Here is a 23458-nt window from a genome sequence, read left to right on the forward strand (position 1 = left end):
TTTAGTTTTCGATGGACCGTGTGTTATATTGTGGAGCCACATCAAACATCGCCGTGTTGTGTGACCGGAGGCGTTCACGAGCTGCCCAGCCGTTGGTTCAGTCACAGCTGAACTTCACGGTCCAGAGGTCTCTGCTCTCCAGTTGGCCCTTTCCTACTACTTCCTCCTGCCTTGCGCAAGCTCACATCGTTGTAGAATGCGGATTTCGAAGCTAACACGAATAGCTAGCCAGTAAGCTAAAAACAAGGTTCTTGTTGTTAGGCTTTAAACTGGAAAAATGTCAAAAACACACTCACAGCCGCCCTCATCTTCGGCAGCGACGACTACCGGGGGACCCTCTTCGTCCTCTTCGTCTTCGCCCGCAGGGGGCTCGACCTCTCCCGCTACCGTGTTGAACATACAGCCCGAGAAACCTCAACATTACACGTACGTAGCCAGTTAGCAGGATTAGCTAGCTAAGTGTACACATCCTTACGCGCAGCTGTGTTTACCAATCTGCAGATAAATTGTACTGTAAAACTGAATAAGTGATTAATGAGTTATTTGTTTACTGAACCACGTCTGTTCAGATTGTTATAATGTGCTTATTAACCGGAGCAGGTCTCCATTAACAGGCCCAACGTTACTCACTGACAGTGGTCATGTCTTAACGCTTTGGGGGGAGTTCTGTGTCTGAATCTGTTCAAACATGTTAGTCTGGGTGACTTATAGACAAGCCCTTTAGAGGAGGAGGTTCCTCCCAGCAGCAGAGAGCAGCCTGGGGTTAGACAGGAGAAATCATCACGATAGACAATGATATGGTACTATGGTACTGTAGTATGCACTGTAAATACATATGGATACACTCTGGTGCAGTGAATCTACGGCTAAAGACAGTAACATGGTCTAGTCATGTGTCCTACACTGTGTTGTTGTTCTCTCTGGCAGATATCTGAAGGAATTCAGAACTGAGCAGTGCCCCCTGTTTGTGCAGCATAAATGTACGCAGCACAGGCCTTTTACCTGTTTTCACTGGCACTTCTTGAATCAGCGCCGCCGCCGACCCATCCGCAGACGGGACGGGATGTTCAACTACAGCCCAGATGTTTACTGCACCAAATATGACGAGGGAACAGGCACCTGCCCAGATGGAGATGAGTGAGTGTTTCATCTCATATTTACATTGATTATTATGGGCCCTTCAATAGACACACACTGTTAACATGAAGACGGAAGGACCTCTGTGTTGCTGCTGCTTCTGTCCCATCACACTGGGAAGGTGATAGTGGTGACTGTGTAAAGTACACACTGCTTCACTTTTTGTACTGATCAATTTGTGTAAGTAAACAACAGTGAAAATAATCACTTTGCCTTTTTTTAGAAACCACGCAGACCCCAGTTTTTTAGCGTTTACAAAAACCACTTCAGCTTTAAATGTTGGAGTCTTGTATCTAAAGCACTGTCCTCATCTCTAACATGTGTAAGTGTTTTACATGTAGATCCTGAATTGCTTGTGTGAACCACAGAATGTGTAGGATGTTGCATGATAAAGGATTTTTTTTACCATGGTGAAAGTTGGTGAAGTAGTGATGGAGGATACACCCTGTCCACTATTGTAAGTCTAGTTGAAGACTTTGAAGAACAGCATGTGATGCATAATCTTCACAGTGAGCATTAGCACCTGAACACAGCCACTCTCCCTCTCTGGGGGTCTGTCTTCCATTGAAAGGTGCTGAGCTGTTATAACAGCCCCTCTGTGGCCCACAGACAAAGGAAAATGTAAATGTAAAGGATGAAGTTGATTCAGGGTCAAACTGAGTCTTTGATTCATGCTAATAAACTACTTTGGCCGAGTACAGACCTGTGGTATTAACACCCGTCTCAGGCAGACAGCTGTAAGTAAGGTGTGAACACATCTGAGATCCAATCACTAAGACCACATTCTTTGTGAATTATTCCTGTTTTAATCTTTGTTTCAATGTGGCTTATTGTCACAATCACAGAGGGGTGGAGGATAAATCTTCAGAGGGACACAAAACATAGAAAACACTGTCATATGTTAGTAATGTAAAAGTTTAGCAGCCAAGAAGATTCACTGTTTGTGGTTTCAGTCAGAAGGTTGTGACCTGCTCTCTACCGAACCAGTGTGTTATGATCCATATACATCACTTACATCAAACAGTCTCAGAGTCGTGTTGTGTCATGGCTCTTTTATTCTGTGTTTCATATCAACAGTGACTGCAAACTCCAGATGTTTTATACATACAACAGTCCTTATTAAAGTCATAGTTACATCTGCCTGTGTATTCCATTCATTGGAATAATTAATTCATCAGTGGATAGAAAATTAATTTTGATCACTGATTAATTGTTCTAGCTACTTGGACGTAATTGATTCTTTTCTGTTGATCTTTTGGACAAAAACAAAATAAGTTGAGATGTTCTTTTCCCACAGTTTTCATTTTATACACAAAAGATTTAATTCATAATGAAATATATAGTCTATAATATATGCAGTATTGTTGCAGTACGTAGTATATGCAGTATTGTTGTAGTATGTTATATGCAGTGTTGTTGCAGTATGTAGTATATGCAGTATTACTGCAGTAGTATATGTAGTATATACTGGACACTATCTGCCTGATGAGACTTTGTGTCATCTCTCTGCTGTGACAGTGAATTCTCTCTGTCTGTTCCAGGTGTCCGTTTCTTCATCGGACAGCAGGTGACACAGAGCGCAGGTATCACCTCCGCTACTATAAAACAGGATCATGTATTCATGAAACTGATGCAAAGGGCCACTGCAGCAAAAACGGCTCCCACTGTGCCTTTGCACACGGATCACATGACCTGCGCAGCCCTGTCTATGACATCAGGTACAAGAGAACTGAACCTGAACTAGGTTTCTATGACTGCACATGAATCTGGTGGTTGACACTATGATTTCTACAGAGAGGTGCAGGTGATGGAGTCTCAGGGAGGCTCAGGGGCCTCAGAGGGAGGTGGAGGAGATGGGCAGTCAGGACAGGCAGCAAGTACCGCCCTTATAGAGAAGATCCTGAGTGAGGAGCCACGCTGGCAAGGTAAACCAGCTGGACCATCGCACAGCTGTTATCTGCTCTAACTCAGTGATACTATGGTCAGATTCTTTGTCTTGTGGTCTTTTTTCCTGATGTATGTAAACACCTCATATATGACCCATCATACCTCTGATGATGCTTTGAACAGTGACTCTGGGATGTTTGTGTTGTACCTCTTCAGATAACAACTATGTGCTGTCCCACTACAAGACGGAGCTCTGTAAGAAGCCGCCTCGTCTGTGTCGTCAGGGTTACGCCTGTCCATACTACCACAACAGCAAAGACCGGAGGCGCAGCCCGCACAAGCACAAATACAGGTGCTCTGTCACATGACATGACAAGAGGAGATGTAGAGACGATGGTTTTGTTGTCACTCAGTTGTGTTAAAGGAAACTGTTGTGTTGTGTGCTGCTGCAGAGCGCTGCCGTGTCCAGCTGTGAAACAGAGTGAGGAGTGGGGAGATCCCAGCAAATGTGAGGGGGCAGAGGGATGTCAATACTGTCACACAAGAACAGAGCAGCAGTTCCACCCAGAGGTCAGTGTGTCTCAGCAGCTGTCACATGATCTCAGTGTTCCACACCCGGACCACAGTGTGTTTGTGGGCAGAGGTGACTTCATTATTAAATATCATCAGCACATGTTTTAACTGCCCAGAACTGAGCAGTAAACACAGCTTCAGGTCCTCTGACACAGTCTGATTAGTTCAACACAGTTTATCATGAACCAAAACAACCACAACACTGAGGAGGGTCTGAGTGAATCACAGCTCCACAGTAAAATACGATTTAACCCTTTAAAGTAGTAAAAAAAGATAAAGATAACTTGTTGTGTGGTCATAGTTGATATTGTGCGACCATCAGTGTATGTATAACAGTGCAGTCTGAATGTGAGGTGTGTGTGTTCTGTGTCACAGATCTATAAGTCCACTAAGTGTAACGACATGCAACAGTGCGGCAGCTGTCCCAGAGGACCCTTCTGTGCCTTCGCTCATGTAGAGAGTGAGTCCTCCACAAACGCCACCTCCTCTGACCTTAATCTGGTTCTCCGTCATTTAATCTTTCATTTTTAACCCCTCCCAGAGTCCTTTGTTCCAGAGGAACCATCATTCCCCATCCCGAGCTCCCCCCCGCCCCCCAGACCGCCAGACCCGCTTCCTGCCCAGGAGGCCTCTTCAAGTCCCAGTGGACACAGCATGGGGCCAGGACCTGGCTCTGTCTCAGACCCCTTCTCCCCGTCCGCGGGGTCATGTGTGGCAGAGCAGGGGCTGCTGGGTAGCGTTCTGTCCCTGTGTGAGGACGTGAGTGGAGGGTCTGGGCCTCTGTCTCCGTGGGCGGGGGAAGGAGGGTACGGCAGGGCTCCTGGATTTGAGAGGGAGGATCAGGTGAGAAGGACAGATGGGGGAGGGGAGCACAGACGTTGTCATAGTAACTACAGACAGGCCTGTCCTCCATGTTGTGATGTCATCAATCTGATGTTGTTTGTGGTTTCAGGCCAAACAGAGAAGCTTTGCTCTGGAGCAGCGCAGCAGAGAACTGGCCTCAGCACAAAGCAAACAGGTGGACTCATTGTGTTAATCCTCGTCTGGTCACATGACCTCTGTCTTCACATTACCTGTGTGACGTCACTGCTGCAACACAATTAAGTGATGTCTGTGCTGTCTCCTTCAGGACCTGTTGGTGTTTCTGCCGGTGGGAAGCCCTTTGAGTCTGTCCTCCAGCATCCCCTCCAGTCTGGCTGCCACCCCACCCAGCCCCGCCCCTCTCGGACCCCTGGGATCCAGCATCACCTCAGGCATGAACGCTAATGCGCTGCCCTTTTACCCCACCAGTGAGACTGTGGAGTCAGTTGTTGGTGAGTGTATATACACGTGTACAAGTCAGACTGCTTCAGTTTGTCCACATGTTTCATTCTGAAATAAAAACTCGTGTTGTCTGGTCTGAGTGTGTTCTCAGTTAGTTCTCAGTCTGGTCTCAGTCTGGTCTCAGTCTGGTCTCAGTCTGGCCTCAGTCTGGCCTCAGTCTGGTCTGAGTCTGGTCTTAGTCTGGTCTCAATTAGTTCTCAGTCTGGTCTCAATTAGTTCTCAGTCTGGTCTCAGTCTGGTCTCAATTAGTTCTCAGTCTGGTCTCAGTCTGGTCTCAATTAGTTCTCAGTCTGGTCTCAGTCTGGTCTCAGTCTGGCCTCAGTCTGGTCTGAGTCTGGCCTCAGTCTGGCCTCAGTCTGGCCTCAGTCTGGCCTCAGTCTGGTCTGAGTCTGGTCTGAGTCTGGTCTTAGTCTGGTCTTAGTCTGGTCTCAGTCTGGTCTCAATTAGTTCTCAGTCTGGTCTCAATTAGTTCTCTGTCTGGTCTCAATTAGTTCTCAGTCTGGTCTCAGTCTGGTCTCAATTAGTTCTCAGTCTGGTCTCAGTCTGGCCTCAGTCTGGTCTCAATCTGGTCTCCTGTTGCTCAGGTTCCTGCTGATCTGAGATGTTTCTGCAGCTTGATTCAGACAAATGAAGTAAACACTGTGTGTGTGTGTGTGTGCGCGTCTGTGTGTTGTGTCTTTGTGTGTCTGTGTGTCTGTGTGTTTGTGTGTGTATGCGTCTGTGTCATTACTACTGTGTTTGTTGTTTGTGTTGCAGAGTCAGCCCTGGATGATCTGGACCTGAATGACTTTGGTGTGTCTGCGTTGGAGAGGAGGCTGGAGAGCAGCTCTACTGTGGGAGTCATGCTGGGTACAAACACGTGAATTTACACAACTACATAGAATATTATAGAAATATAATCCACCTTTACACACACACATACACACACACACACTAACTCCTGATAATGTGTGTTTGTAGGGGGGAGCCAGCTTCAGAGTTCGGCTCCAGTCAACATCCCAGGATCCTTCAGCACCTCTGCTCCTTTCAGCTCCCCGTCACCGTCTCCTCCAATCAGGCCGCACGCATCACCGTTTTTCTCTCACCTCTCACAGGCCAGCCAATCAGAGAGCTCCTTCTTAGGGCCATCTCACGGCTCTTTAGGTTTGTGGACCTTGATTGTGAACCTCAGGTGGTGTGGTGAGGTAAAACCAGACTGATCATATTCACTCTACTCTCTGTAGGTCTCAATGGTATGAACACTAACATCTGGGAGCACTTTCCCTCCGCCCAGGGCTCCCCTGGTACACCCCCCACCCTCCTGCCCTCTGGCCCCTGTGCAGAGACAGCCAGGCTCAAACAGGAGCTGGAGGAGGCTCACAGGGCCCTGAAGCAGTGGGGCCACAGCTGGAGACACACGGCTCAGGTAGGTAGGTAGGTAGAGGAACATGTCCGTGACATGGAGTGTGTTGACACACCGATGAAGACAGACTCACGACGAGTCATCGTTTTACACAACATCCTGGTGTGAACCAGAGATCATTAACAGGTGGTCTGAGGTCCAGACCTGCAGAGAGAGAGAGAGAGAGAGAGACTCACAGGAGAGGGAGCGAGGGGGGGGGTGAGAGAAAGAGGAGGTGATACAGCTGTTCAGTCATTAAGATCTGTGGAGACTGTTGGTTAACTGCTTAACAGTTAACTTTAAACTGGTTAACTAACCATGAACTGGTACCTAGTATTAATTCTTCAGTGTCTGTCTCTCTTGCAGTCGTGGGCTGCAGTGAAGGCAGATGCAGAGGAGTCTCGTGCCCACGCAGCTCGATTAACCATGGAGGCAGAGAGAGCCAGGCAGGCTGAGGAGGAGGCTCAGAGGCAGGCCAATCTCCTGCAGGAGGCGCTGGAGAGCTTGAGGAGTGGAGACAACCCCCATCTAGCACTGCACCAACTCCAGCTCCTACACAGACTGCCCCTGGAGTCAGTCCTCAGTCTGCAGGCTCAGCTCTGCAGCTGCCTTCATGCTGTGGAACAGGTGAGTCCACACCTACGCCCTGTTACACCAAAATCAACATGTCATCAAAATAAACCTGCTACAAACAGGTGATGGACTCACACTGAGAGGACACACACACACACACACAGATTCAGACAGTGAGCTGTTAGCTTCCTCAGTCTGGTCGGCTTGGTGCTCCTCAGTGTCGGAGCCTCTGTGTGAGACGGTGACTGTGTGTTTTTAAAACTTATCTCAGGGCTGCAGCTCACTCTCTACTTTAACAGCACCGTGCTGGACAGGTGACAGGTGTGTTCGCAGTGTTGGTCTGGTGCCATGTTTACATCACTGCTGATCAGAGCTGGAGCCAATAAATACCTGGCACTACTGCAGAATCATGTGACCCAGCAGTGAATGCTGATTGGACCATTTCACACTGAAGACAACAGCCTGATGTTGGTGTTTTTCTGACCAGTGTAAAGGAGGCTTATCAGTGGGACGACAAAGACAAATGAAGAAAGAGAAAAACAATGTGCTTCAGCTGATATAACACAAACAAATATAATCTGTCTTTAGTGAACACAGCCAGAGAACAACATAATGGTTTGTGTTGTTAGTTACAATGGATTGAGTTTGTTTATAATTGTACTTTTTCCTGCCTCAGTCCTTTACATCTCCTCAGTCACGTCAAACTGATGTTTTCTTAAATAGTTTTCTGTTCAGTCCATATTTGTTCATGTCAACACTGGTTCTGTGTGTAATCACTAATCAGTAATCAGAAAGTTCATGTTATTAATGACAGTGAACTCTGGAGGTGTCATTCATGAGTCTGCAGCTGCTTGTTATCTTTAGCTTCACTTAACTTCACTCGTTTTTTTTCTCATTCCTTTCTCTGTTTCCTGTCTGTTTCCTCTCTGCTTCCTGTCTGTTTCCTGTCTGTTTCCTCTCTGCTGCCTCTCTTGTTTCCTCTCATTTCATCTCTTGTTTCCTCTCTTGTTTTCTGTCTGTTTCCTCTCTTGTTTCCTCTCTGCTTCCTCTCTTGTTTCCTGTCTGTTTCCTCTCTTGTTTCCTCTGTTTCCTCTCTTGTTTCCTCTCTTGTTTCCTCTGTTTCCTCTCTTGTTTCCTCTCTTGTTTCCTGTCTGTTTCCTCTCTTGTTTCCTCTCTTGTTTCCTGTCTGTTTCCTGTCTGTTTCCTCTATTGTTTCCTGTCTGTTTCCTCTCTTGTTTCTTGTCTGTTTCCTCTCTGTTTCCTCTCTTGTTTCCTGTCTGTTTCCTCTCTGCTTCCTCTCTTGTTTCTTGTTTTCTCCCTGTTTCCTGTTTCCTCTCTGTTTCCTGTATATTTCCTCTGAATCGTCGACTCAGTCTAACAGGTCTAAACCTCTGTGTTCAGGTGGTGTACAGGAAACAGAGACAGTGCTGTGTGACGTGTGGAGAGCCCGGCTCGGTGTCGCTGCCCTGTGGCCATGGTCTACAGTGTGAGAGCTGCTCCACCTCTACAGAGTGCCCTCTCTGCCCTGAACAGACCCTGGACCAGCAGCTCTCTTGACCTCACAGCCCAGTGGGACTACCACAGACCACAGACCAGCCAGTCCTGATTCAACAGATACCAGCCTCGGATCTGAACCGCCTTCAGAACCACATGGAGGTCGTTTTCTAATGTGTATTTTCAGATGACGTTTACTGGCAGACGACCAGCTGAGTGAAAGCTCTGGTCACCAAATGTGGGATGAATCATTTTCCAGTGTTACCATTGAGCACTAGTGGATTCTATGACATAATACTCTTGACCAGCATCACTGTTTTTCATGATTTGTGAACGTAACTTAAAGACCTGCTGTTACTTTTCAGGAACACACACAGGTCTGAATCATGTGTAAACACACACCTGAGTGTGTCTGACAGTGTGAGCACAGGTCAGTGATGTGTTTTATCAAAGCTCTGAAACAACAGTCACCTGTGATGATCAGTCAGGAGCAGGCTCTACCTGTTGACCTGTCGAGTGTTAATCTGCAGCGTATCTGCAGGTAATCTGGGTCATCATCAGAAGTTGTCATGTTGTTTCTGTGAGAGGAGGCTGATGTAGTTGTGTGTGAAGGGACAGGTGACACCAGGTTCAGCAGGTTTTTATTGAGAGCGAGTCTGAACAACAACAGTGTGACTGAAACAGGTCTTCATCCAGACAATAATCTGCTACAAGGGCCATCACTGCATCTGCTCTGCAGCTTCTATTCGATCTGTTTCATTCAGATGTTTTAATAGTTTTTTAGCTAAATAAATGAAAAACGGTGAATTCTGTTAATGATGAGAGAAGATATTTAAAGTGTAGTAAGAACAGATGGCCACTGTTAAAGCTCAGGTTTTCTCTAACAGACTGGAAACATGTTCACAATCAGTGTAATTTCAATCATCTTCATTTTCACTTTTCATTTCTGTTTGAGCTCAATGTGACAGGTTTTTACTTCAGTAGTATCTTTGACATTTCACAGTGTGTCAAATGTAGTCTAATGTATATTTTTTACATATACATATATATATATATATATATATATATATATATATATATATATATATATATGTGTGTGTAAAAAAATACCCATAGTTATGTGATGTCATACTTATCTCTTGCACTGATTAGACAAAGCATCAGGAAGCAGACTGTACAGGTGTGTAAGGTTTAAATGCAGGTGAACATGTTCATGATCTCAGCATCACCAGTGTTTCCTCTGATGGATGTCTCTGTGTTTTTGGTACAAATCATTAAAACAAATTGTATATTTTTGGAGGAAGATCTCATCTGTGTCTTCATCACTGTCGGTTTCCTTCCTGTGACTGTTTCTCTCTCTGCCGTCGCTTCTTCACAAAGGCCTGAGCTTCCCGCTCTCCTCTCCTGGACTCCAGCAGCCTCAGGATGCTGTCCTCTGGAGAACAGAGCACCAAGGAGATCAACACTCAGCTGCACTGATTCACATCACATTTACATCACAGCACAGTCACATACCTGTGATTCACTTAAACCACACAGTTAAAACTGAACCAACTAATATCAGATGACATTTTAATTTTTATGTTTTTGTACCAAAGTTGAAAATTTAAAAAGTAAACTGATCAAACAGACACGGTTCAAAGTAAAGTGACTGATGTCGTCATCAAATTCCAAGGTGATAATTAAAGACACACCACAGCTCGTTAACGTGTTTAACTGTGGTCAGCTCATAGGGAGGAGATGACTCGGTGATACTGCGCCGTGATGAACTCAAACATGATGTTAAATGTTCTGCAGAGCTAAGGAGGAGTGAAGACGCCTCATCAATCTGATCCATCAGCTTCTCTTTTATAATGTGATGTTGTGTTTTTGTGCTCACCCATCGTACCGTTAGGTTTAGGATGCATCAGAGGCAGGCGGATCTGAGCAGGGGCGCTGTCCGGCTGAGAGCTCAGTCCGTCTCTCTCCCTCCCTCCACCGACTCCTGGTATGGCCTTGAGTCCCAAGAAGGCCTCGCCCTCAAAGTCGTCTGCACTCAAGGTGTCGTGGTCCAGAACGGTCACTGCCAGGCAGGCCCCTGGAGTCTGGCACTGATCAAGGGACACCAGACTGGGGGGGGGGGGGTAAAGTAGGTCAGGTTGACTTGTGAAAACTGAGACCTGAGAAAGAAGAAGACCAGCTACTTACAACTCAAAGGCCTCGTCAAAAAGAGGATTGAGGTCACAGTTCTTGATCTGAGTGCAGCGAGGCTCCACTTCCCGGAAGATGTGGTTCGGCTCCAGACACAGCTGCACGAACGGGTCACTGAGACCTGGAGGAGCATCACAGGGTCAGGAGAGGTCACACTAATGTGCATTATCAGCCATGTGACTGGTCTGCTTGGTCTCACCGTTAGAGTCCATTGGTAGGAGGTTGACTGCATTCAGCACCTCAACTCTAAGTCTTTGGTCCGACCTCCTGTAGGAGGCGAGGAGGGTGACGGCCCCGTACTTCTCTCCACTGTACACGTTCTGCAGGAGAAACACAGCATCTAAAGCAGTGGACTAACAGTGTGAACATCTGCAGCAGGTGTTAGTCAGTCAGGTGACTCACCTGCTCCTTTATCTTCCTGTCAAAGAACTTCTGCATCAGCTCCTGGCTGCTCAGAGAGTTGTGGGTCAGATGAGCTTTGAGCGTCTGACACAGGAGACAGATTTCATTAACAGTGTTTTCATTCCACTCTTTAAAGATGGACACTTCCTTTATGTCTGTGGTTTCTCACCTTGTACTCATCAGAGTGAAGAGCGTTCAGAGGGAGTCCGTTCCCCTCTGCATGGAAGCACTGCTCCAGACACTGAAACAGAGGACCTCATGAAGCTGACTCTTTAGCCATGAAGCTGTTCACCAGGTTCACCATCTTAGTTTAGCCTGTTAGCATGCTAGCATATGTTGATCACTACCATCCAAAGCTTTTGGGATGCCCTGGTTGATTAAGGTTGGGGGGGTCAGGGCGCCATGAGTCCAGACCTTTGACACATGTTGCGTTCCTTCTCATTTCCTGTCGTCTCTCTCCTGCCAGCTCTCATCACACAGACAAACTCAGAGGTCTGAGGTTTGACCCTCAGACAGTTGAATCATGTTAAATCATTACGATCAGGTTCAGTATAAAAACCTGTTTTAAAGCTCCACACAGTGTAAAGGTAGATGTCCATGTGTTTGTGATTATAGATCAGGTCTAGGTTCTATATTAATACTGTGAAAGTATCAAAGCCTCAGTCCACAGAGAAATGCACACAGTCTGTATTCAGACACTGAGCCTTAAAACCAGCCGTCAGGACTTCTGCAACTTTGTGATGTCACAACTGAGCAGTCACCGTCCTCAGCTACACCCCAAGCCCCGCCCACCTGGACCCACCATCCAACCTTGCAGGATTTGGTTTCTCTGAGTGTTTACCTGAAATCTGCTATATTCTTAATAGTTCACTCAGAAAACAGTCAGCCAATCAGAAGAGAGGCTCAGATCCTCTCCTCTGATTGGCTGACTGACCTGTTGTTACTAGAGCTCCAGAGAGAACCTGAGAGAGGAGATGTAAAACTACACTAAGATGGTTTTTGGTTCTTAAAACTACAAATATATCTTCTGATGGAGATCAACACTTCTGCTCTGGTAGTCATGGTAACCACGTGGCTCAGGACCAACCTGCAGGGTGTACAACAGTCTCTGGCAGAACACCATCAGGCCCTCTTGTTGTGGGTGTTGTGTAGCCACCTGGTACAGGATCTTCACTGAGTTGTTCCACAGAGGAGTCAGGAGACTGGACAGAAGAGAAAAACTGGACTGAACCAACAAGAACAACACATGGAGCCATCAGAGCTCACTATGGACCACAAGATATATAGTTCCCTATTTTCCCAATAGGACACTTTGCTCTCTAAATGCAGGTCAACTTGTGGTTCCCAGAGTTTGTAAGAGTGGAATGGGGGGCAGAGCCTTCAGCTATCAGGCTCCTCTCCTGTGGAACCAGCTCCCAGTGTGGGTTCGGGAGGCAGACCCCCTCTCTACCTTTAAGATCAGGCTTAAAACTGTCTTGTTTAGTAAAGCTTATAGTTAGGACTGGCTCGGGTATGTCCTGACCCATCCCTTAGCTATGCTGCTATAGAGCTAGACTGCTGGGGGATTCCCATGATTCACTGGGCGCTCTCTCCCTATTTCTGTCTCTCTCCCCCTCTCTCTCTCGATGACTTCATGCCATTAACTTTGTATTTTTTCTCTCCCCAGTTGTTTGTGCTTCTCCTCTCTCTCTCTCTCTCTCTCTCCCTCTCTCTGTCCTCATTCTGGAGCAGCAGGATCCAGATCCACCACTACTCAGCTTTACTATTAACCACTGTTACCTGTCATTATTATTGATAACACCATTACCTACACAGCTGTTCCTGGTCTCTCTCTCTCTCTCTTCTCTCCTCTCTCCTCCCCCTCCCCCTCTTTCTATCTTCTCCTAAACCCAACCGGTCGAGGCAGACGGCCCCCCACCCTGAGCCCGGTTCTGTTGGAGGTTTCTTCCTGTTAAAGGGAGTTTTTCCTCCCCCCTGTTGCCAAGCGCTTGCTCGTTGTGGGAACTGTTGGGTTTTTCTCTGTAACAAAGTAAGGTCTGGACCTGACCCTGTAAAGAGCCTTGAGATAATGTATATTATGATTTGGTGCTATACAAATAAAATTGAATTGAATTGAATTGAATTGAAGAAGGACGGTGACGATGATGATGATGATGAACCTGTTGAAGTTCTCCTGAACCAGGTTCTCATTCATGTACTGCAGCTCCTGCTCCAGGTAGCGCATCAGAGGGGCAGCAGCCTGAAACAGAGGGGAGGCTGGAGTGAAGGGAGCGACACAGGATCAGGATCTGAGCTGAACTCTGACTGTCACCTACGTCCTCTGTGGACTTGGAGGGAATCCGCCGCCTGGTCGACATGCTCCGCACATGAGTCTCGATGTCTGTGTTCAGCTGGAGACACACACACACAGAGGTGATGAAGGTCATGAATCAGATCTTTACGCCCCTCATCCCTTACACCTGTACACACCTTTTTCCCGAGCGTGTCCAAAGCGGAGCGGATCTCTCGGCTCAGGATGCTCTGGGCTTGTTGAAGCTGTGAGGGCAGCGTGTTGTGGAACTGGTTTTCCCCGATGACGGTCTGGGTCCGATCTCGAAGCCCCGCCCAGTTCAGCTGTGTAGGAAGTCTGGTGAGGACAGACCTCAGGTGCTCCAGGTCGTTCACCACCACACACAGCTGCTCAGAGGAGGTGTGTGTGTTATGCAAAGTATTGCAAATGTTTCTGTGTGTGTGTGTGTGTGTGTGTGTGTGTGTGTGTACCATGTTGATGGCACTGCCGTGGTCGGAGTCCTCAGACAGCACCCTGACCCTCTCCTTCAGGATGTGGCAGTAGTTCACTACGATCTTACACACATCCTGAAACACAGACACTGAGCTGTCACCATCATCTTCCTCAGATCAGACCGTGTGAAACTGTCATTTTTACCTCCGTCAGTTTGACCATAAGCATGAACGCCTCCTCCGGGTCCGGCCAGGACAGCTGCTCCCACAGCTGGCAGATGGGCTGGATGCAGGCCACCAGGTCCACTGCTGAGGAGCTGTGTTTAATGGGCACTGAGCCGGACTGCAGCGGCTGGAGCTGAGAGGAGGTCAAACATGTGGTGATCTGACAGCTGCTGCATCAGTGTCCACTGTAGTGACAGTACAGTTACCTGGTCCACCTGCACCGCCCGCTCCACCCTGTCCTGAGTTTTGCTGAAAGCCTGGTTGAGCCAGTACGGCAGAGCCTCTCTGAAGCCCTCGTGGAAGTTGGTCAGCTCGAGCAGTCCCCTGTAACAACACACACTCACTGACACATACTACCCATCATGCTCTGGGGCAGGTATAAAAACCCTGATCAGACCCAGCTGATTCTGATTCTGTTCCAAGAGAAAAGATCTGAGTGACTTTGACAGACAGAGACACTTTAAAGAATAATCTGAGGGTTAATAAACTTGAAGCTAAAAGGAAAAGTGAAAATTTAAAAAAAGTTCTGTTGTAGCGCAAATTATTCGAAGAACATTTTAATATTTTATTACTTTTGTTACTAAATATTGTTGAAATGAACACAACTGGAGGCTGCTGAGTGAGTCACTGTTGTGAGTGTGTTGTGTCTGTTGTCTGACCTCCTCTGTAAGAAGGCCTTGTCTTTGTGGATGGCCTGCAGGCTCAGGTAAACAGGGAACAGGCTGTTGGCCAGGGGTTGCTCCATGTGACCCTCCATCAAGGACAAGGTCTCCTTCACCTCCTGAGCCAGCTGTGGAGGAGACAGGAGATGTGAGACGAGACGACAGAGTCACGTCTGTGAAGAAAGCTGACACAGTTCCTCTGAGACTCACCAAGGAGTCGAGCCTCTGATAGATGACAGTGAACACGTCCACCTGCACAGCACTACACAACGAGGGCACAACACTGATCATCACTACAGCACAAATATTTCAACTCAGTTCACAGATGATTGAAACACACACTGATGCACTGTTTGATTCCAGTGTAATGAAACACCATATATCTACATTTACAATAACCTGTCGTCTTTAAATATATTTGTACTGAAAGGTTTTGGAGGAAACAGAAACATTTAACACAGGGCTGTTGTAGTCAGTTTACCTGGAGTTACACCTGTGTTTGTTAGGTCAAAAGGTCATGAGAAGTGGACACCCCCTGTCCCACCTGTCCCACCTTACCTAACAAATACCTTGTTCCAGTTGTCCTTATTGTGTTTAATGTCCTCCTGCACCTCCCCAATCAACCTGGAGAGGGCGCTCACAATCTCTGACAGGTCCTGTGTGTCAGCACAAACCAACATGACGTTAGTGAGGAGACATCATCATCATCATCATCATCAGTGTGAAGTCATGAGGTCTTCACCTTCGTCATTGGCTGATGTAAACCCTTCTTGATGCTGAACCACTCCTGTGTACCTGTCTGAAGGTGCAGGTAAATGCGATGTCATTAAGGACTGATATATTCCTGCAGTAATGATGTCATCAGTGTGATGATGACTCACCTGTACAGCCATGCTGACCTCGTCATGCAACTCAAACTGAGCTGGGTTCAGTTTCTGAAATGCCTGGGTCTTACAGATCTGGACCAGGATTCTGAGGATAAACACAGTCATGTATTTCTTCTTCTGCACATTTAATGACAGCAGCCTCATCCAGGCGTCACATGGACCTCTGTAGCAGGTTGTACCTGAGCAGTGTGTGTAGCTTCGGGTTGGCAGAGGGAGTTGGGGGGAAGATGTCTCTGTATTTGGCCACCAGACAGAGTCCATACTGCAGGAACCCATGAAGAGAGTCTCCAAGTTCCTGTTTCTGTTGACAGAGAGCGACACTGTTTAGACACGAAGGAAGAAGCTACAACAACACAACGACCGTCAGCTGATGGAAAACAGTCTCTCAGTAGTATAAATGTGATGATGAGCTCATGATTAAGTTGTCGTTAGCGGTGAGCAGCAGGAGAGGAGGATTTAAGATGATTAATTTCCTGATTTCAAAATAAAAATACTTTTATTTGACTTTTATGACTGAAACCATCACATGTGAGCATCAGTTTAAAGCTGCAGTTGATTTTAACAATGATAATAATCTGTAATGATGATATGATCTATGACTATGAATCTTTATCTCTATGGTAACAAGCAGCTGTAGACATCAAAGAGAAACAGAGCAGATAAAAGGTGTAAAAACTGTATCAGAGTAGATGGAAATCATGTTCATCTACCTGTCGGTTCCCTGAGTCAGAGTGTGTCACCTGTTTCCTGAGCTGAACCTTCGTACCTGCTGGTGCGGCAGCTGCTGCTGGTGCCAGTGGTACTCTATACTGGTGAGCTGCTGCAACAGCACGGATGCGTCCACCTCCAGGCTCTGGTACAGTTTACTGTAAGCTACCCACTTCCTGTGAGGGACACACACATCCGCAGACTTACAACACAAACACACACACACAGACTGTGGAGGTAACACAGCAGCTGACAGGGTTTAAATCACCAATCACTGGATGTTGTGTTTATATACGTCACAGTGATTTAATAATGACTGATCTCTGTGGCTGTTGTTCATCTATTACAGGTGTTGTTCGTCTACTGCAGGTGTTGTTCATCTACGACAGGTGTTGTACGTCTGTTTCAGGTGTTGTTAATCTATTACAGGTGTTGTTCGTCTGTTGCAAGAGTTGTTCGTCCACTGCAGGTGTTGTTCCTCTGTGACGGGTGTTGTGCATCTACTCTAGGTGTTGTTCATCTGTTACAGGTGTTGTTCATCTACTACAGGTGTTGTACGTCTGTTACAGGTGTTGTTCGTCTGTTACAGGTGTTGTACATCTGTTACAGGTGCCAGATGTTGACATGGTGCTTACGCCAGGTCCTGAAGGAAAGGTGAGAGGTCGTTCTGCGTAGCGTACAGCTCCAGCAGCGTCTGGGCCTCCCCACACAGCTCTCCTTTCCAGGGGGCGGAGCTCTGAGAGAAACCAGATGCAGGATTAAGAGGAGACAGAGTCCAGGTGTTGATGAGGACAGAGAGCGGGCTGGTTCTCTACCTGCTGCTTGGAGATGTACGCTTGAACAAACTGCTGCAGAATCCCACAGTAGTTGATGTAAGCGCTGCGACCAGCACTCAGAGTCCCGTCTCTCTGTCAGTAACACAACACAAGGTGTCAGACACCAACACAACAGTTGAACACACTGATGTCATGTTTTCCTACCACACACCATGGAGCCCAGCACCTGACACCTGATGACTGACAGATGTTTTCATGCTAATGTTTCTGTGTCTAACTCCACAGTGTGACAGGTGAGAACAGAATATTTTACTGATTTGTGGATGAACTTGAGGTTGAGGTGACATTGGCCGCGGTCAGGATATGTCTCTGTTCTGGGCTGCAGGTTGTACCAGTTATCCTCAGTGCAGTGGAGATCCTGTAGTCACATGGTACAGGTGTGTGTCAGACAGTCAAACAGTAAAAACTACGGCAGCAGGTGGAAAACATTTACTACCTGTAGCTTTAGGACAACGTTTCCCAAAAAGTCATCGGTGCCTTTTTCCTTCTTGGCCTCCTTGATCATCCTGAACAGGAGGAATCACAGACGTTCACAGCTGTTTGGTTCACTGTGTGTGTGTGTGTGTCACAGACAGAGTGTGTTACCTTCTCAAACTATTAAAGTTGGTTTTGATCTCCTCCAGTTTCTGAGTGAGGGACACCTCCTCATCCTTGTCCCTGGAACAGAGGAGGCACAGTGAAGGAGGATGTGATGAAGATGGTTTTACAGCAGAGGAAGTGAAGCTGTGTTTTTCTCACCACATCTCCAGGTGGAAGTTTGCAGCGGCAACGTCTTCAAACTCTCTGAAACAGTAAAACATGATGAGTAATATCAAGTTTGACCTGATGCATGTGACATGAGTGTGGCTGAGACTCACAGGATGAAGGTCTGGTTCCAGATGGGGTTCAGGGTCTGCTTCTTTATGTCTGTCTGGTAAATCTTGTCACCTGATGCAGCGTCTTTCACAACTGATTTACAGGGTTTGGCTCTGGACAAGCGCGTCCGCTTCTCCTCTTCGTCCTCCAGTATGGTCAGCAGACAGTACGGGTCACTGAAACCTGGTCAGACACATCTGAGGTCATGTGACGGCAGCAGACGACGCCACAGATCGACACAACAAAAATCAAAGACCACACATGGTTGACGAGAAGTGAAAGTGAGGACGAGACGCAGAGAACAGAAAGTAACATAAAACCCATTTGTACGATCCTGGAAGTGAAACAAGTAGAGTGACCGTAAAACATCTGGGCAACCTGTTCACTGTAAAACATCTGGACAAGCTGTTCACTTTAAAACAACTGGAGAACCAGTTCACTATAAAACATCTGGAGAACCAGTTCACTGCTTTTTCCTGTCAGAAGTAATTCATATGAGATATTAATTCATTTAAATTATTCTATTAATTGAAACAGACTGAGAGTCCACAGTCGTGTTAGCAGTCCTGTGAGGCTCTAATGTACTAGCTATATGCTAATTTCAGCGTACTGAAATGCTCACAGTGGTCATGCTAACGTGCTAATGTTAAGCATGCTAAACTAAAGTGTAAACATATTAGCATTTGCTGATGGTGGCTGTTGGTAATGTGTCGCCAAAATAAACCATAAACCAAAGTAGTGGACTTGAAAAGTCATGTGATCGGTTACTCAGGTTACTCAGGTTACTCAGGTTCATCCTGTAGGGACCATGACTGTCTAATGATGTTGGTCAACCTACTTTGACCCTGAAGAGAAGTCAGGGGGTCACCAAGGTCACCAGGACACGTCATCTGGAAACCAGTCCGCCATGTTGACCATGAATACATGTACCTGATCTCATGGGACTCCACTGGTTGTTAACGTTTCAGTCTGGATGAACCAACCAATCAACAGACTGACGCTGCCACGCTGCTAGTGAGGCTAAAACTGGTGATGGGACGTATGAAGCTGAGTCTGAGGGACCAGGAAACCATGTGACCTATGACAAGCAAGGTCTCACCTGGCAAAGGACACGTCACCGGTCAGTTTAGACTGTGTTGTTAACCCTTTGTGGGATGTTGTTGTTGGTAGTTTGGTTCATCAGTTCAGTTTGTAGAAGCTGGCTGAGTTTGAGTATTCGTTATTAGTATTAGTATCAATAGCATTAATCGTAGTAGTTACTATACTGTACTGTGACACTGACATGATACTGTGTTCCCAAAACACTGAATCTTGACACACAAATGTTATGATGTAATAATGACTATATATAATATTCTATAGTATATGAACTGAGTCACTGACAGTGAGAAGTTCAGTGGTACAGACGACAGCAGCTCTGTCATTCTGTAGAAAAACTTCACAGATGAATCGGTAGCTACACATGAACTCGAACACCAGGTGTCAGCAGTGAGAGCTGTCGACTGAAGCTTAGGTAATGAACCAATGGGCTGACATGCCTCCCTGCTTCAGGAAGCTTCACTGGCCGTCGATATCTAAACAGGATGTGTCTACACGAGTCCCCTCGTCACTGAAGAGTCAGGGCTGCTGAGGAAACACAAGAACTCACCGCTGATGTCTTTTCCCAGGATTTCCTTTGCTTCCTTTACAGTGACCATCAGGCAGTAGACCGGGGGCTGTAAGAGTCAGACAGGTATCTAATGCTCTGTTTCCAGCTGCCTCACACAGGTGTAATGACGGAGGTGAACGTGCAGATGTGAGGACTATAAATTAGAGATGTGGTCTCTGAAGGAGCGTTCACTGACCTCTGTGCTCTGCACTCTCTCCATCAGACTGCTGTGCTCTGACTCTGTCATAGTGAAAGCCTGAGGACAGGACAGTGTGTGTGATCAGGTTGGTGAACACCTACAACCTAATGGATTCATGTGCAGTGTGTGAAGCTGAGGGGTTACCTCCCTGATGTACTGGTGAAGCTGTCTTTCTGTGAACACCTCCGCTGACGACGGCCGACCCATCTTATGGGCGATGGTGTACAGCAGCTCCTTATACAGAGGCTTCAGCTGGAAACAGAACAGAGTGAGAGTTCGCTGGAAGAAAACATCTCATGTGAAGAGCAGCAGGTGATGATGGTGATGATGAAGATGATACCTCCAGCTCCTTGTGTCTTCGTGCTTTCTCCTCTGGGTTCTCATCTTCTTTGAAATCCTAGAGGACACAGACAGTTTATTGATGACAGGTGTGTGTCAGCGAAGAGCCTGAGGTCACCGGAGCTGTGTGAAGGTCGTCAGGTGGTTCTTACCCTCCTGTCTCGCAGTTTCCTCGTCAGCCCCAGTTTACGAACGTGCCCCGGTGAAAACTGATGAAAACAAGAGTTATGCCAAAACAACAAACACTTAGAGGAACATAGTGACCTCACAAGTTGTCTCCATGATTACTTCACAATACTGTTGACTGTCATAATGCTGTAGTGTGAGCCACTGGTTTCCATTCATTTCCATAGAGTATTAATTTTATTGTTTAAGTTGTATAATCCACCACATTAAAGGTCTATAACAACAGAACAGAACTGTAATACGAACTGTTGAGATAAAAAGAGGAGTCGACATCAGTGGCTTTTACTCTGACATTTTCCTGTAATAACACTCAGCGTGTCTCTGTAGACGTATCTGCCTCCTCATGTATTTCAATCTCTAAACTCACATGTAGAACAAGTTCTCTGTTTAACGTGTCAGTCTGTTGGTGATAGATCCTCCACTTTGATCCAAATAGTTCAACAACTACTGGAATGATTGTCAGGAGATGGTAGGTGGAGTAGGTGGAGTTGGTGGAGTAGGTGAAGCTGAACATCTACCAGAAGTTGTTCACAGATGATCCTATTACCAGATGTTGGATCCTAATGACTGTCTCCTCCTGGGCCACTGCTGCTGTGGTTCTGTGGCTGAAATGTCTCAGTATTTATTTGATCAGTTTCCATGACATTTGGTCCAGATGTTCACATCCTCAGGATGAATTTTACGTCACATACAGCGTCACCATCATCATCACATCACAATTTTAATTTAATCACTAATTCCTATCAGTTCCAGGTTTTTCATTGTGGTAAGTGCTAATTAGCAAAGGTTAGTATGCTAACAGACAAAGTTAAGATGCTGCACAGCTGCAGACTCTCAGACTGTTACACTGAACCAACATGAATGAAAACCAGTGGCTCAGTATTAACTATTAAAAACAAGGAGCTAAAACAAATCTACAGAAACAAATACACTGTGGAATGAACAGCTGCTGGTTTACCTGTCTGAGTCTTGTTAAACCATGTTCCTGTAAACAGAGGATAAAATACAGCGACTGTCATTGCGTCAAAGTCAAGAATTCAATCAAATCCAACTGGAACAAACTGCTGTTAACAGATGATCAGTTTCATAAACGTAGAAAGAGCCTTCACTTGAGTGAATATCAGGCTGTGATAAGAGACTTCCTCTGTCACTGATCATGAGACACTGAAGCAACAACTGTGTTCACAGCAAGAGGAGGAATCACTCAGTCACCCACCCTACAAATACCTACACACACACACACACACACACACAGCTGTTTTCATGTGGAGGGACATGACCAACCTCTGAGAAGATGTGTGTGTTCACACCATGTCTCAATAACCTCACACACACACACACACACACACACACACACACAGTGTCCTCCATGTTGTGAGAGCCAACAGTTTCAACAGACACAGAACCAGAAGCTTCCCTCTGCTTCGTCTCCTGTAAAACCGTCATGAATCATCGTCACAGACATCAGGACAACATGACTCAGTGTTGGAGCTGTTTTTAAACACACTTCAACTCATCTGACTCTTTTAGGTTCAGGGGTTTCTTCAGGTTTCACAAAGGAAATAATGAAAAATAATAATTAAAACCAAACCTAAAGAAACAGAAAGCAGACATGTTCAGCGTATCATCAGTTTGGTTATCACTCCATGACCAAGTTCGCTGCGTGGTTCGAGACAAATATTAAACCAACACTGGTTATAGACATGTGAATGTGCTGAAGTGCATTGTGGTCCATACCTGTTCAGGTGTGTGCAGTAGTTTGTCTCCCATGCTGCTGGCTTCACCTTCACTTGACATAATGATGCTAATATCTGACTCTGTATGTGTGTGTGTGTGTGTGTGTGTGTCAGATAGGGAAGCTGCGTGTGGTGTGTTTCACTCAAGTTCTGCACAGCAGCCGGAAGTCATCATTTCCTGTAGAAGGTGTAACGTCAGTTACTGTGACTGTGAGTTTCTCTCCTACTGCTCTGGACTCTGACAACAGGACGACAGACCTCACTGCACACACACAAACACATGATGAAGGTTTTCAGTGTTATCACCATGGATACATTGAGCTACATTATATACGTATATTTAAAACATCTCTCGTTTCACTTTGTGCCTAAAGTTGATTTAAAGGATTTATACATTATAAACAGTAACTATAAACTATAAACAGTTTAAACAGTATAAACATTTTTCATCATATAGAGGCTGAAAGAGGCTGAAAATTACAAAATTAAGAAAACAACACAATGATAATAACACAGTGATAGACACACACTGGTGATAACACAATGATAAACACACAGTATTAATAACACACTGATAATAACACAATGATAGATGCACACTGGTAATAATACAATGATAATAACACAATGATAGACACACAGTGGTAATAACACAATGTCTGTAGAAGTTCATACATAATACGCACAGATGTGTGTCGAGCTGAAGTCACGAGCTGTATTTTTCAATTCAACTTATCCTCCTGTTATTTTTTATGATGTGACAAATAAACTGTGATGTAAGGTCCAGGTATGATGTCATCACCTGACATCACTGATTTTGGTCTGAAGTTAGTCATCACTTTCCTGAGTCTGAGCGCGTGGGAGAGAAAACTACCAACATCTGACCAGTTAAACAACTTAGTATAAGCTACTGTGCCCTCTTCATAGTAGAGAGAGAGTTTTAGAGGGTGACAAAGAGAGGCCCAGACAGACAAAGGCCTCCACTATTGTTGCCAGCCACCACCATGACTCTGCATCTTGTTGCAGTTTTCACAATAAAGTGGCTACAATGAGAAATTATACATGAAAACACAACTGTCATCAGTCCTGACCATACACACTTGGCACATAAATGTGCTGTGTGTGCATATAATACAATTTACCTTTGTATTTTCCTATTTAATTAACAGATAATAGAGCATATACATACATGAATCAAATGAGACATGTAACATAACAAAAATAATGTTTAACAAACCTGTTTATAAAACAGGTTTTTATTTTTCTTAGGAAAAATGTCAAAAGTCGTGCTATTATTATTATTATCATTATTATATTATTATTATTAGTAGTAGTAGTAGTATTGGGTAACAATTATTATTACCTTAAAATCATGTTTTCCTTAAAATAAATGAGGCTATTTTTCAGCATCACGTCTTATATTTTGAAGGTGCTGACGTCACTTTGTGGGCGTTCCTCCCGGAAGAGCAGGTGCAGCACCGAGCCTCGCAGTAACG

At 45.7% G+C, this 23458-nt stretch overlaps 2 protein-coding genes across 4 annotated transcripts; one reads left to right on the forward strand and one right to left on the reverse strand.

Annotated features, from left to right (window-relative positions):
- Window positions 1–48: 48 nt before the first annotated feature.
- Window positions 49–9455, forward strand: unk (unk zinc finger). The gene is made up of 15 exons (XM_071473219.1): window positions 49–426; window positions 928–1137; window positions 2679–2855; window positions 2932–3062; window positions 3241–3376; window positions 3477–3594; window positions 3973–4057; window positions 4139–4440; window positions 4550–4615; window positions 4727–4910; window positions 5677–5769; window positions 5881–6063; window positions 6144–6325; window positions 6668–6928; window positions 8276–9455. Exons 1-15 carry the CDS (start codon window positions 278–280, stop codon window positions 8429–8431), a joined length of 2433 nt encoding a protein of 810 aa, XP_071329320.1. The 5' UTR covers window positions 49–277; the 3' UTR covers window positions 8432–9455.
- Window positions 8993–23449, reverse strand: unc13d (unc-13 homolog D (C. elegans)). Of its 3 annotated transcripts, XM_071473217.1 has the most exons (35): window positions 23326–23449; window positions 21964–22224; window positions 21185–21211; window positions 20193–20249; window positions 20042–20098; window positions 19846–19953; window positions 19699–19758; window positions 19503–19569; window positions 17857–18037; window positions 17738–17782; window positions 17585–17656; window positions 17436–17505; window positions 17253–17357; window positions 16979–17071; window positions 16799–16899; window positions 16222–16339; window positions 15635–15756; window positions 15450–15540; window positions 15311–15367; window positions 15127–15224; window positions 14779–14830; window positions 14566–14696; window positions 14113–14230; window positions 13887–14039; window positions 13721–13816; window positions 13430–13636; window positions 13276–13350; window positions 13120–13199; window positions 12048–12162; window positions 11130–11201; window positions 10961–11044; window positions 10758–10878; window positions 10556–10679; window positions 10257–10477; window positions 8993–9803 (listed from the first exon to the last, which is right to left on the reverse strand). In XM_071473217.1, the coding sequence occupies exons 2-35, from the start codon at window positions 22021–22023 to the stop codon at window positions 9691–9693; spliced, it is 3351 nt and encodes a 1116-aa protein (XP_071329318.1). In that variant the 5' UTR covers window positions 22024–22224; window positions 23326–23449; the 3' UTR covers window positions 8993–9690. The 3 variants fall into 3 exon arrangements, with proteins under 3 accessions (XP_071329318.1, XP_071329317.1, XP_071329319.1); XM_071473216.1 differs by lacking the exon at window positions 23326–23449 and having other exon boundaries at window positions 21964–22380; XM_071473218.1 differs by lacking the exons at window positions 19503–19569; window positions 19699–19758; window positions 19846–19953; ... (3 more) ...; window positions 21964–22224; window positions 23326–23449 and adding an exon at window positions 18693–19432.
- Between the last annotated feature and the right edge of the window lie 9 nt (window positions 23450–23458).

This window comes from Trachinotus anak, unplaced genomic scaffold, assembly GCF_046630095.1.
Source record: "Trachinotus anak isolate AG129_WGS33_773 ecotype Australia unplaced genomic scaffold, CSIRO_AGI_Tana_v1 ptg000048l, whole genome shotgun sequence".
Lineage (NCBI taxonomy): Eukaryota > Metazoa > Chordata > Actinopteri > Carangiformes > Carangidae > Trachinotus > Trachinotus anak.